The following is a 14,153-nucleotide window of genomic DNA, read 5'->3' on the forward strand; positions in this document are numbered from 1 at the left end:
TAAACAGATTTGGATGTCTGAGAGGCTCAGCGGTTGAGAGTCTGCCTTTGGCTCAGGGTGTGATCCCAGTCCTGGGATCGAGTCCCACATCAGGCTCCTTGCAAGGACCCTGCTTTTCCCCCTGCCTGTGTCTCTGCCTCTCTGTGTGTCTCTCATGAATAATTTTTAAAAATAAATAAATAGGGATCCCTGGGTGGCGCAGTGGTTTAGCGCCTGCCTTTGGCCCAGGGCGCGATCCTAGAGACCTGGGATCGAGTCCCACGTCGGGCTCCCGGTGCATGGAGACTGCTTCTCCCTCTGCCTGTGTCTCTGCCTCTCTCTCTCTCTCTCTCTCTCTCTCTGTGTGACTATCATAAATAAAAAATGAATGAATGAATGAATGAATAAAAATTTTTAAAAACAACTAAGTAGCTTCAGTGACTGTATTTAATAATTCTTCGATTTAGCCTTGAAGAATTAAATGTGTTGGTTTAAGGTAATAGTCCTAGAGCCTTTTAAGACAAAAACAGTGTCTTCATCTTGTGTCCATAGCCACACAACATAATAACACTCGAGTTGAATTAAGCTTAAGAATTTAGCCAAATAGCATCTTTATTATTGTTTGTTGGTAAGAGAAATGTCTTTTATGTCCTCTAAGACCTGTACCTGGAAGTTAATCCTTGTATCTTCCCATAGAATATACCAAGATGTCTGATAATTTAGAGAGGTGTTTCCATCGGGCAATGATGAAGCATTTTCCTGGTGATGACGGAGACACAGATGAAGAATTCTGGATCAGAGAGGATGAAAAGCGAGAGAAGAGACGTAGCCGGGCTGGACGAAGCAGTGGAAGCCATGTCTGGACCCGCTCCAGGGATTTGGAAGGGCCCAGCAAGAAGCAACAGCCAGTGGAGAATGGAGGAAAGTCATTGCCACCTGCACGGCGAGCTTCTTCTTCTGGGGATAATCATAGCAGCAGTTCCTCACAACTCCCTCGGGAGGTGGGCACTTCAAATACCCGAGGCTTTTCTCGTCCCCTACATTATGGTGGGATGCCCAACCAGGCACCCCTTTTAAACCAGATGGTAAGGAATAGCTTAAAATTCTATTGTGGTTTCTCCTAGTTGATAATTCAAAGAAAAGTGAAACCTTTGTAATTGCTCATCTTCCAAAGTAACTTTTCTGTATGTGAATGATTTCTTCTTCCCTCTTCTGTCCTTTCTTTATTCATTCTTCCTCTAATTTTAAATCTTTCTATTAATCAATCTGATGCACTCTCAAGATGGGCAAAAATTGGGATCTATAAAACTCTTTTCATGTACAAAGCACAGAAATACATACAGCATATAAAATACACAGCATATCTGCAGCATTAAAATTTCATGTTCGGGGATCCCTGGGTGGCGCAGCGGTTTGGCACCTGCCTTTGGCCCAGGGCGCGATCCCGGAGACCCGGGATTGAATCCCACGTCGGGCTCCCGGTGCATGGAGCCTGCTTCTCCCTCTGCCTATGTCTCTGCCTCTCTCTCTCTCTCTCTCTCTCTCTCTCTCTCTCTATCATAAATAATAAATTTAAAAAAATTTTTTTTTAAATTAAAATTTCATGTTGGGAGGCAGTTGGGGAAAAATTGGCTTAAAAGGCATTGGGGGGGATCCCTGGGTGGCGCAGCGGTTTGGCGCCTGCCTTTGGCCCAGGGCGCGATCCTGGAGACCCGGGATCGAATCCCACGTCGGGCTACCGGTGCATGGAGCCTGCTTCTCCCTCTGCCTCTCTCTCTCTCTCTCTGTGTGACTATCATAAATAAATAAAAAAAAAAAAAAAAAAAAAAAAAAAGGCATTGGGGGCCAGCCCGGGTGGCTCAGCGGTTTAGCGCCGCCTTCAGCCCAGGGTGTGATCCCGGAGACCCCGGATCGAGTCCCATGTCGGGCTCCCTGCATGGAACTTGCTTCTCCCTCTGCGTGTGTCTCTGCCTTTCTCTCTCTCTCTCTCTCTCTCTCTCTCTCTCTCTCTCTCTGATGAATAAATAAATAAAATCTTTAAAAAAAAAAAAGCATTTGGGGCAAGAGGCAATAATGAAAAAGAGATTAAGAAACACAGTTTTTCTGTCCTGCAGCAAGAGATTGCTTTGGGCTCTGGAACTAGCCCCAGTGTTGGGTAAGGCCATATGCTACCATTCTGTAGGAACATCCTATTTTCTATCTAACGTCTTCTGTGCTCTCCCTTTTCTTTGGGTTTTTGGTTGGTTGGTTGGTTGGTTGGTTTTTATTGTTTTTGTTTTTGTCTCCCCTTGCCTTTACTCAACACCCTCCAGAAGCCAGCAGTACCAGGAACATTTGGCCCTCTTCGAGGATCAGATCCTGCCAATTTATATGTCTCCTCTAGGGTCCCAGAACCACACCCTGGAGAACCTATACAGCAGCATCAGCCTTTTGCCATGCAGGTAAGTAACCTACTCACAATATACAAATGCAGAAGGTTTCACAGATAAACTTCAGAAGTACAGTCTCCTACCAGGTTAAAGTTAATTCATCATCTTTCATTCTATAGAGTTTATTACTATAGATTAAACACATTATAAGATATGCCTTATTTTATGGGTCATTGTGGTTTTGATTTGCATTTCCTTGATGATAAGCATCTTTTCATGTGTCCATTGGCTATTTAAATGTCTTCTTTGAAGAAATGTCTGTTCATGTCTTCTGTCCTTTTTTTTTTTTTTTTTTTTTTAAGATTTTATTTTAACTCTGCTTTTTTTTCTTTTCTTGTTGCCAGCCTCCAGTTGGAATTAACAACCACCGAGGACCCAGGCTAGGGACACCAGAAGAGAAGCAAATGTGTGGGGGGCTGACACACCTTACTAACATGGGATCACATCCTGGATCCTTACAGCTTAGGCAAATGGGTGGCCCCAGTCAGGATGGAAATATTTATCCCCCTACTCAATTCCAGTCAGGATTTATTCCTCCTAGGCATGGTGGGGCTCCAACTCGACCCCCAGACTTTACTGAAAGCTCAGAAATTCCTCCCAGTCACATGTACCGATCATACAAGTACCTGAATCGAGTACACACTGCTGTCTGGAATGGGAACCATGGTGCTACAAATCCAGGAACCTTGGGCACAGATGAGAAGCCCCCCATGGGGCCAGGACCCTCTCACCAGCCTCGTACTCTTGGTCATATGATGGATTCTCGAGTGATGAGACCTCCTCTCCCCACAAACCAGTGGACTGAACAATCAAGCTTTCTACCTCATGGAGTTGCTTCTTCAGGGTATATGCGACCACCCTGTAAATCTGGTGGACATCGGTTACAGCCACCTCTGGCCCCAACGCCAAGTTCTCTTTTTGGAGCACCCTCCCAGGCTCTGCGAGGGGTACAAGGAGGGGACTCCATGATGGACAGCCCAGAGATGATTGCCATGCAGCAACTTTCTTCCCGAGTTTGCCCACCAGGTGTGCCTTACCACCCCAGACAGCCTACACCCCCCCATTTACCTGGCCCTTTTCCACAGGTAGCTCACTCAGCATCAGTAAGTGTGTCAGCCCCCAAGCCTACCTTGGGGAACCCTGGGAGGACACAGGAGAACAGTGAAACACAAGAGCCTGAGAATGACCGAGGTAATTTACACCAACACTTTTGTCTGATGTCTAACATGAAAACTCTTAATTCAAAAGGAATCTTTTTTACAAAGTCTGTCAAACTTACTTCTAGCTTCTTGAACTACTCACTTGGATTGGGCCAAAGATCTGAAAGGTAGTAGTGATGGTTACACAAATGTGGTCCTTCCTGTACCATGCAGTTTTTTTGAGACTTATAGACATGGCTATTTTATTATTCTTGTTTATAAAGATGGAAAATCCAAGGCACAAAGCATTAGGTTGCTTGGCTTCACGTTGCTAGTAAGTGGTGGAGCCGAGATTTTTACCCAGACCCACTCAGTCTAGCCCCCATGCTCTCAACCACTGCATCCTCAAACTATCTTGAAGAATGACAGTCTTAAACTTTATCATTATGAAATAAGTTTTCAGCACTTAAAACCTGATTATTTCCATCCTTCTATTCTTTGGACACATATCTATAGCTACTCAGAATGAAGAGTGGTTAGACCTAGCATATCTAGAAGGGATTTCTTAGAAATATCATTTAAGAGATTAACCTGAAAATTTAGAAGATGAAAAGCATACTTTGTGTAATTAGTGCATGTTTCTAGAATAGATGTCCACCCCGTCTTATGTTATTTTCTTCAACATATGACTGGAGAGGGGCACCTGAGTGGCTCAGTCATTTAAGCGTCTGACTCTTGATTTCAGCTCAGGTCATGATCTCAGAGTTGTGGGATCCAGCCCCAACTATAATTGTATATAATACTATATACAGTGTTATATTAGTTTCAGGTGTACAATATTGTGATTCAACAAATCCCTACATTACTCTGTGCTCTTCATGATAAGTGTGCTCTTTTTTTCTTTTTTTTTTCTTTTTTTTTTTTTGATAAGTGTGCTCTTAATTCCCATCACCTATTTCACCCATTTCCCCACCCACCTCCTCTCTGGTAACCATCAGTTCTCTATAATTAAGAGTCCGTTTTTCTGTTGGTCTTTTTCTTTGTTCGTTTTTTAAATTCCCCATATGAGTGAAATCATATGGTATTTGTTTTTCTCCTGATTTATTTCACTTAGCATTATATCTTCCATCCATGTTGTTGTAAATAGCAATATTTCATTTTTTATGGTCAATACTCCATTATTTATTCATAACCACTTCTTGATCCATTCATCTTTCAGTGGACACATGGGTTGCTTCCATATCCTGGCTATTGTAGATAGCTAAGTAAACTCTAGTGCTGTAGTAAACATAGGGTGCATATACCTTTCAAATTATTGTTCTCCTATTCTTTGGACAAATACCCAGTAGTGGAATTAATGGATCATATGGTAATTCTATTTTTAATTTTTTGAGGAACCTCCATACGATTTTCTAGAATTGGCTACACCAGTTTGCTTTCCTCCCAACAGTGCCCAATGTTTTTTTTTCTACATCCTCACCAACATTTGTTTCTTGTGTTGTTGATTTTAGCCATTCTGTGGGCTGTGAGGTGATACCTCATTGTGGTTTTAATTAGCATTTCCTTGATGATAAGCATCTTTTCATGTGTCTGTTGGCTATTTAAATGCCTTCTTTGAAGAAATGTCTGTTCATGTCTTCTGCCCCCCCCCCCCCTTTTTTTTTAAGATTTTATTTATCTATTCATGAGAGACATAGAGAGGCAGAGACACAGGCAGAGGGAGAAGCAGGCTCCATGCAGGGAGCCTGACATGGGACTCGATCCTGCATCTCCAGGATCATGCCCTGGGCCGAAGTCAGCGCTAAACCACTGAGCCACTTGGGCTGACTTCCCTTTTTTTTTTTTTTTTTTTTTTTAATGGCATATCTTTCCATTGATTATCTTGTCTTTAATTTTTTTTTATCAGTGTTTTATAGTTTTCAGAGTATCAACCTTTTTTGCCTCCTTTGTTAAGTTTACTTCTAGGTATTTTATTATTTTTGGTGAAACTGTAAATGGGCGCCTGGCTGGCTCAATCAGTAGAATATGCAACTCTTTATCTTGGGGTTGTGAATTCAAGTCCCATGTTGGTTGTAGAGATCACTTAAAAATAAATTTTTTTTTTGTTTTTAAAAAAAATGGTTTTTTGTTTGTTTTTAAAAATTTTATTTATTTATTCATGAGAGGCACAGCAAGAGAGAGAGACACAGGCGCTGGGAGAAGCAGGCTCCACACAAGAGCCCGATGTGGAACTCGATCCCAGAACTCCAGGGTTCTCTGCCTCTCTCTCTCTTCCTTGTTGATTTTCTGTTGGATGCTCTGTCCATTGATATAAGTAGGGTGTGAAAGTCCCCTATTATTATTGTATTCTTATTATTTCCTTTATGTTTGTCATTGGCTGCTTTTTGTATTTCAGTGTTCCAGTGTTGGGTGCATAAATATTTACAATTGTTATATCTTCTTATGGGATCTTGCCTTTTGATTATGTAGTGTCCTTCTTTGTCTCTTATTACAGTCTTTGTTACATTCTGTTTTGTCTGAAATAGGTATTGCTACCTTGTGTTTCTTTTGACATCCATTTGCATGATTAAATGCTTCTCCGTCCCTTCACTTTCAATCTGAATGTGTTTTTAAATCTTTTTAAGATTTTATTTATTTATTCACGGGGGGGGGGGGGGGGGAGTGGAGGCAGAGACACAGACAGAGGGAGAAGCAGGCTCCATGCAGGGAGCCCGACATGGGACTCAATCCCGGGTCTCCAGGATCACGCCCTGGGCTGAAGGCAGTGCTAAACCACTGAGCCACCCAGGCTGCCCTGCATGTGTCTTTTTGGTCTGAAATGAGTCTCTTGTAGGCAGCATTATAGATGAGCCTTTTTTTTTTTCTTTTTAATCAATTGTAGCACCATATATATATATATATATATATATATATATTTTTTTTTTTTTTTTTTTTTTTATGATAGGCACACAGTGAGAGAGAGAGAGAGAGAGAGGTAGAGACACAGGCAGAGGGAGAAGCAGGCTCCATGCACTGGGAGCCCGACGTGGGATTCGATCCTGGGTCTCCAGGATCGCGCCCTGGGCCAAAGGCAGGCGCTAAACCGCTGCGCCACCCAGGGATCCCGCACCATATATTTTGATTGGAACATTTAGTCCATTTACATCCAGAGTAATTTTTTTTTTCAGAGAATTATTTATAGATAAGTTCGTATTACCATTGTTACTTGTTTTAAGGTTTTGTTTTTTTTTTTTTTTTTTTGGTTTTTTTTTTTTTTTTTTTTTGGTTTCTTTTTTTAGTTCTCTGTTTCTTCTCTTGGCCCTCTTTTGTCAGGTTTGGTGGCTTTCTGTAGTGATACACTTGGATTCCTTTCTCTGTATTTTTTGTATATCAACTACTGGTTTTTGATGTGTGGTTGCTATTAGGTATATATATATACCCCATCTTTTGCATGTAGTAGTCTATGTTAAGTTGATTGTCACTTAAATTTGAACCCATTCTTTACTTCCACCATGCCTCCCCACCAGGTTTTAGGCAAATGGTGTCGTACTTTTTATCCTTTTGTTTTGTGAATCACTTTAACTGACTTTTATAGATATACTTAACTTCCCTGCTTTTGTGCTTCCTTCTTTTCTTACTCCTGCATATGATCTTTCCTTTCCACTCAAAGTCCCTTTTAAGATTTCTCGTAGGTCTGGTTAGTGATGATGAATTCCCTTAATTTTTCTTTGCCTGAGAAGACTCTCCTTCTAGTTAATGATAGCGTTCCTGAATAGAATATTCTTGGCTACTGGTGTTTTTTTCTTTTAGCACTTTGGATATATTATATCATTTCCTGTGGCCTACAAAGTTTCTCCTGAAAAATGAGCTTATGGTTTTATGGGATTTCTTTTATGTATAACTGGCTTCAGCGTGTTGTGTGCACCATACTGTAGAGTAGCTGAGTCTTGCAACTGAGACACATTTGCCTTCAATCCAGTTGTCTACAGTGGCTCTATTTGCCTGTTGCCTGTTTAGTCCCTGCATTGTTAGTGGGTCAGTCTTGGGCCACCCAAGCTTGGGTTGAGTTAGGCCAGGCATTTATCAGAGGTGCAGTAGAACCAAACTGCTGGACACTTTCTGTGTGTTGTCCTCTGAGAAGCTTTCATTGGTAGGGTTGGCCTTCAGTCCAAACAGCTTGTCTACCCCCAGCCCACTGTGGGAGCCTCAGTGAGACTGGTATGTGTGGTTATCTTCTCCTGTATCCAAGCAGGGCAGGAATCTCTTTGAAGTAGTGCTTGTCCTTGTCCTAGCTGCTTGCATCTTCCCAGGCTCTTGGCATCTCTTTGGGTGGGCTCCAGCCAAGGGCATATTGAGGGGGCCAAGTCAACAGAAAAATGCAAAACAGGACCCATAACTGCCAGGAAGCTCCTCACCAGTCTGCTGGAGGAGAGAGCTGCAGCTGCCCAGGAAACTTCTGCCCAGGCTTGGGTGGAGGGGTATTTCTGCAGGAGAATGCCAGGGCAGGGCACACTGATAGCTCTGTGACAAGTGTTAGCACTGCGCTGGTTCCCACGGGTGTCCATCTATCTAGGCTAGGAAGCAAGGGAGGAAAATGGTGCCTGCCCACTTTTGTTCTTTGAGTGGTCTCCCAAAGATTCCTTCCCCTCCAGTATACACTATGAGTAAATGAATCTCCTTTCCATAAAAGTCAGATATTTTTTCACACTGTTGCTTCTATGCTCTATCTCAGTAGGGCTGCTGTCTTTTTAAGGCCAGGGACTCTAGTCTCCTGGATTTCCCAGAGCTGAGCCCACTGATTTTTAAAGTTTCAGGTACCAATAAGCCCCAGATTCTTGGGTCCCTCTGGTTTTCAAACCCAAATGTAACAGGAATTCACCTTCCCCACACAGGTTCCGTGCCTGGGGTTTCTGGTTTGGGCATCTGCCCCTCTCCCATCTGTATGCCCACTGCATCCCTCCCTGCTGTGGACAGCCTGGGGATCCATTTGGCTCCCAACAACGCCTCTGTCCTTCCTACCCTCCTGGATGTGGCCACTGCTCTACATTTAGCTGTGGAGAGTCTGTTCTGCCAGCCTTTAGGTTGCTTTCTGCTGATCCTGGTATTATCTAGTTACCTAGTTGTTACCATGAGACGAGATGAGCTTAAGATCCTCCTACTCTGCCATATTCCCCAATTCAGACTTACTTTTTAAAAGTGTTTCTTTCAAGGGAAGGCCCACTTGTGAACACTAGCTCTAACACAATTGTCTAATACTGATTTTAAATGGTGTCTGGAACTCAAGCTTCAGAATAAACCCTCTGGTGAAAATGTGGATAAGGCTATTTGTTAGTTGCCACGTTTTATGTTGACAAAATGAAAAGTGTTGATTTAAATTTCATTGTATAGCTTATACCTTTGGGTTTTTTTTTTTTTTTTTTTTTTAAGATTTTATTTATTTATTCATGGCAGAGAGAGCGAGAGAGAGGGAAGTAGGCTCCATACAGGGAACCCAACGTGGGACTCGATCCCGGGTCTCCAGGGTTACACCCCAGGCTGAAGGTGGCACTAAACTGCTGAGCCACCGGGGCTGCCCACCTTTGATTTTTCAAGCCAGCATTAGTTCATTAGTTGACTGAGATTTTTAGTAGGTCTTTAAAAGTTGTTGTGAATACTTAATCTTGTCTTTAAGATCTGTTACCAGAATTTTTTTTTTTTTAAGATTTTATTTATTCATGAGAGACACACAGAGAGAGAGAGGCAGAGACACAGGCAGAGAGAGAAGCAGGCTCCTTACAGGGAGTCCAATGCAGGACTCCATCCCAGGACCCCAGGACTACGCCCTGAACCAAAGGCAAGACACTCAACCACTGAGCCACCCAGGCATCCCCCAGAATTGTATTTTGTTCACACCTGAGCAACAACTCTGTTCTACTTGAAAGGATGTAATAATAGCATATTTCTGGTTTGACAGAACAACAAGATAAAGAATTCTGAGTTTATAATTAAGCATTTGAGCCTGGTAAATTAATTTATTTGGGTGTAGTAAATTTCTATAATAGTTAAAGGTGGCTTTTGAGTTTTATTCTGTAGCCATCTTGTTTTCAAGACATCTAGACAAGTTAAATATTTTCTTTCATTCAAGAAATCTTTATTCCCTATTTTGTGCAAGTACAAACAGTGGTGGGGAACAAAATAAAGTCCTTGCTGCTGTGGAACTTATTGTTTGAGGGGCAGAAGTCAGGGATCTAGCTTTCTTGAAACTTTTCCATCATGTACTTGTCTTTCTTATTGTATCTCCATATATGACCTGCATCTACTTGAATTATCTCCCACTCATTTACTAATCTGACTGTGACAGCACAGCAAGAGAGAGACAGGGATATTTCCATTCTTTGGCAGACTTTATGAGTTAGCTGTAGAGGTGCTAGGTATTATCTCTTGGTCTATAAGGTGGAGTTTACAAGGGCCTCGACATCATGATCCCTTTCACAGACCTTCAAAATTTTTAGCTGAAGCTTGAATGACCACATATCCACCTCAACCCCACCTGTCCTTATCTGATTGCTTTCATGTTCTTTTCACTGTCATCCCCATCAGTATTGTAATTTCAGCTACTGAATTATTACTTGGATCTGTGTTTTTCCTACAGCAGATCCCTTGCCTGGGCTTGAGGAGAAACCACCAAACATTGGTGCTTCAGAGGGAATTTACCTCAAACAACTACCTCACCCTACACCTCCCTTGCAGACCGACTGTACCAGGCAGAGCTCGCCACAGGAAAGGGAAACAGAGGGCCCAGAGCTCAAAAGCGACTCCTCAGAATCTGGAGAAAACTGTAAAGCAACAAAGAGCAAGAATGCCTGGCCCCCAGAGAGCAACTATACCAGCCCAGCCACTCAAGGATGTATGCAAGACCTCTCCACTCTGGCAGATAGAGGGGTTCTAGCTGAAAATGGAGTGATTGTTGAAGCATCCCCTTGTGGATCAGAGGGGAAGGGCCTTGGTGGTAGTGATTCAGAAAAGCCACTCTGCCCCAGAGGCAAAACGCTACAGGAAACCATGCCATGTACAGGACAGAACCCTGCTACACCTCCCAACACAGACCCCAATTTGCTGGGGGGCACCGTAAGCCAGTTTTCTCCCTTATACATGCCTGGCCTGGAATACCCAAATTCAGCCACACATTACCACATCAGTCCAGGTCTGCAAGGTTTGGGCCCCATGATGGGAAGTAAACCCCCAATATCCCATCCTCAGCATTTTCCCCCTAGGGGCTTTCAATCTAATAACTCTCATTCTGGAGTCTTTCCCCGGTATCGTCCCCACCAAGGAATGAGGTATTCCTACCAGTCACCGCCTCAGCCTTCCTACCATCACTATCAGCGAACTCCTTATTATCCGTGTCCGCAGGGCTTTTCTGACTGGCAAAGACATATTCATCCCCCAGGAAGCCCAAGTGGGCTCCCACCTAATCCACCTCCCCCACCAAGGCCCCTCTTCTCAGATAAGAGTACCTTGGCTAATCTGCAAGGCTGTGAGACACTGAATGCTGCCTTAACTTCCCCAACCCAAATGGATGTGGTGGCTGCTAAAGTAGTCTCAACTGATGGGCAGAATCCTGGTCCAGAGGAAGAGAAGCTGGATGAATCGATGGAGAGGCCAGAGAGTCCAAAAGAATTTTTAGACCTGGACAACCATAATGCAGCTACCAAGCGGCAGAGCTCATTGTCAACCAGCGAGTATCTTTATGGAACTCCTCCTCCACCTCTGAGTTCAGGAATGGGATTCGGTTCATCTACTTTCCAACCCCATGGTGTGATGCTACAGACAGGGCCTCCTTACACACCTCAGCGGCCAGCCAGTCATTTCCAGCCTAGGCCTTACTCTTCCCCTGTGGCTCCTCACCCACCTCATCATCCAGTGGCTGCCCAGCCCAATGGCCTCTCTCAGGAGGGCCCTATCTATCGCTGCCAGGAGGAGGGCCTGGGTCACTTTCAAGCTGTAATGATGGAACAGATTGGCACTGGAAGTGGAATAAGGGGACCTTTCCAGGAAATGTATAGGCCTTCAGGGTAAGATTGCATTCAGTAGTTTCTTGGATTTTGTTTCTTTTTTCTGAGAATAGAATACATGTTAGTTTTAGAAAGAAAAATGGCTTTAGGGAACGAAGGTGATAACCTTTAGTGGTGTAGTTCCAAGGAAAGTGTGTGAATCACTGATAATTGGAGACGTACTGGAAATGTTTCAGCCTTTGAGTCTGATTTTATCTTTGGCATTGTGTTCCCTCATGGAAGTGAATTGGCTGGGTGCCTGTGTGGCTTAGTCAGTGAAGCATCTGCCTTTGACTCAAGTCATGATCTCAGGGTCCTGGGATTGAGCCCCACATCCTGCTCAGCAAGAAGCCTGCTTCTCCCTCTCCTCCCTGCTCTTGCTTGCTCGCTCTCACTCGCTCTCTCATGTGCATGCATAAATTTAAAAAAAAAAAAAAAAAGATAAATACAGGGACGCCTGGATGTCTCAGCGGTTTAGCACCGAATTCGGCCCAGGGTATGATCCTGGAGTCCCAAGATCGAGTCTCACATCAGGCTCCCTGCATGGATCCTCCTTCTCCCTGTACCTATGTCTCTGCCTGTCTCTCTCTCTCTTTCTGTGTCTCTCATGAATGAATGAATGAATAAATAATAAGTAAATAAATAAATAAATAATAAATAAAATCTTTAAAAATAAAATAAAATTTAAAAAGACAAATACATAAATGACTGGTTAGATCTTGACACTGGAAACTTGATAGCCACAGTTCAAGAGCCATAGGCAGAGGCATCAGCATTGCTGCTAAGTTCAGATACTCTGATCAAGGTAAAATAGGTCTTTCAAACCTGAGGTTATGGGAGATCATGTGTAATGTTCAGGTTTTATCCCTTGCCTTTCATTCCTTCCTCTAACACTACTGAATAAAGAAACTAGGTTTATCCAGAATTAAAACAAATCATATTCAGTCCGCATGAGAATTCTTGCAAATAGTGATGTTTTTTTGTTTTTGTTTTTTTTTATTTTATTTATTTATTTATTTATTTATTTATTTATTTATTTATTTATTTATTTATTTTTGATAGTCACACAGAGAGAGAGAGAGGCAGAGACACAGGCAGAGGGAGAAGCAGGCTCCATGCACTGGGAGCCCGACATGGGATTCGATCCCGGGTCTCCAGGATCACGCCCTGGGCCAAAGGCAGGCGCCAAACCGCTGCGCCACCCAGGGATCCCAAATAGTGATGTTTTTAAGGCTCCGTGAGGTGATCAGTGATCCAGAAGATTTTCAAGTTAATAATATATAAAAACAGTTAAATGAACTTGTTTTACACCAAAGTCATGAACCCCTAATCATAAAGCCAGTACCATCCAACTTGAAAACAAATGTGCCGCTCTTCAATGCCAGCCTGAGACCTTACCTCCAAAACTTCTTCCCCATTTACTGTTCTGCCATATTTGTTTTATGCTTCATCACTTATGTTGATGTTTTGTTTCAAACCATTGGGAAGTAAGTTGCAGACTTCATGACCCCTTCTCCCTATATACTTCAGCTGCAAGTTATGTCATTCTCCTGGAGCACAATCTGAAACTGTTATTCCATGGAAGGAAAATAACAGTAATAGTGTTTAATATAGAGCCCTTATTTAATTTCTCCATTTGTCCCCAAAATGTCTCTTATGGCTGTGCTTCTTTGTTTTATCTTATTTTGGGTTTTTTTCCCATCCAGGATTCACTTAAGGTTAATGTATTTATATTTGGTTTCTCTGTCCTTTAGTCTCTTAATTTACAACATGTATTCTGTCATCGTTTTGTTTTGTTTTTCAAACATTTGAGGCTAGTTCTCATGTAAGATGTCCCAGATTCTGGATTTTTCTCATTGTTCCCTATGTTTGGAGTCCATTTAAACACTTGTCAAGAACACTGTTTAGGCGGTGTCACATGATTGCATCAGACTTGTAGTACTTTGTCCCTGTGTTGATTCCAAGTTTGATTACCTAGATAATTAAGGCACTATCGCCCTGAGATTTTCATGATTAAAGGATCTCTTTCCTTTCTAATTAATATGTCTTCATTAATTCTTAACTGTTCTTACTTGTGGCTATAGAATGCAAATGCATCCAGTCCAGTCACAGTCCTCGTTCCCAAAGACCCCAACACCAGCAACATCACAGGAAGAGCTGACACCACATAAGCCCCCAACACTTCCTCTTGATCAGGTAAAAATCCAAAATTAGAATTCCTGTTATTCTTCCAGATGGCAGGAAATACTTCATTATGAGTTTATTGTGATTCTGAAAAATATATATATTTTAAGATGTCCTGTTAATATAGGAACTTGAACTAGAATCTAGTACATCATGCCCTCCTGGCAACCAAGTAAAAAGAGCCACCCAGGCCCTGTGCTCTCAGTTGATTCAACAATGGGGAGAGTCCAGAGAAGACAGCCTCATGGGAATCTTTAAAAAAAAAAAGAGAGAGAGAGAGAGAGAGAGAAGACCGTCTCAGAAGTAGCTTCATGTTCCTATTTTCTTTTCGTCTGGTAACCAGCTGTTTGGGGATTGTTCAAGGCTCCTTTTTCCAAACTGGCCACTAACTTTTATTTTGATGTGATAGC

At 42.6% G+C, this 14,153-nt stretch overlaps 1 protein-coding gene across 5 annotated transcripts in view; it reads left to right on the forward strand.

Moving 5' to 3' along the window:
* CECR2 (CECR2 histone acetyl-lysine reader) overlaps positions 1-14,153 on the forward strand; it is a 175,108-nt gene that overhangs the window by 155,556 nt on the left and 5,399 nt on the right. For 2 of the 5 annotated variants that reach the window (XM_077871714.1, XM_077871716.1), the window contains 5 exons: positions 676-1,064; positions 2,292-2,420; positions 2,753-3,599; positions 10,158-11,580; positions 13,644-13,755. In XM_077871714.1, the coding sequence (XP_077727840.1) occupies positions 676-1,064; positions 2,292-2,420; positions 2,753-3,599; positions 10,158-11,580; positions 13,644-13,755 (2,900 nt within the window). The remainder of the gene's footprint in view (positions 1-675; positions 1,065-2,291; positions 2,421-2,752; positions 3,600-10,157; positions 11,581-13,643; positions 13,756-14,153) is intronic. The other 3 variants (XM_077871715.1, XM_077871718.1, XM_077871717.1) reach the window with 3 other exon arrangements.

The sequence above is a fragment of the Canis aureus genome, chromosome 25 (assembly GCF_053574225.1).
Source record: "Canis aureus isolate CA01 chromosome 25, VMU_Caureus_v.1.0, whole genome shotgun sequence".
NCBI lineage: Eukaryota > Metazoa > Chordata > Mammalia > Carnivora > Canidae > Canis > Canis aureus.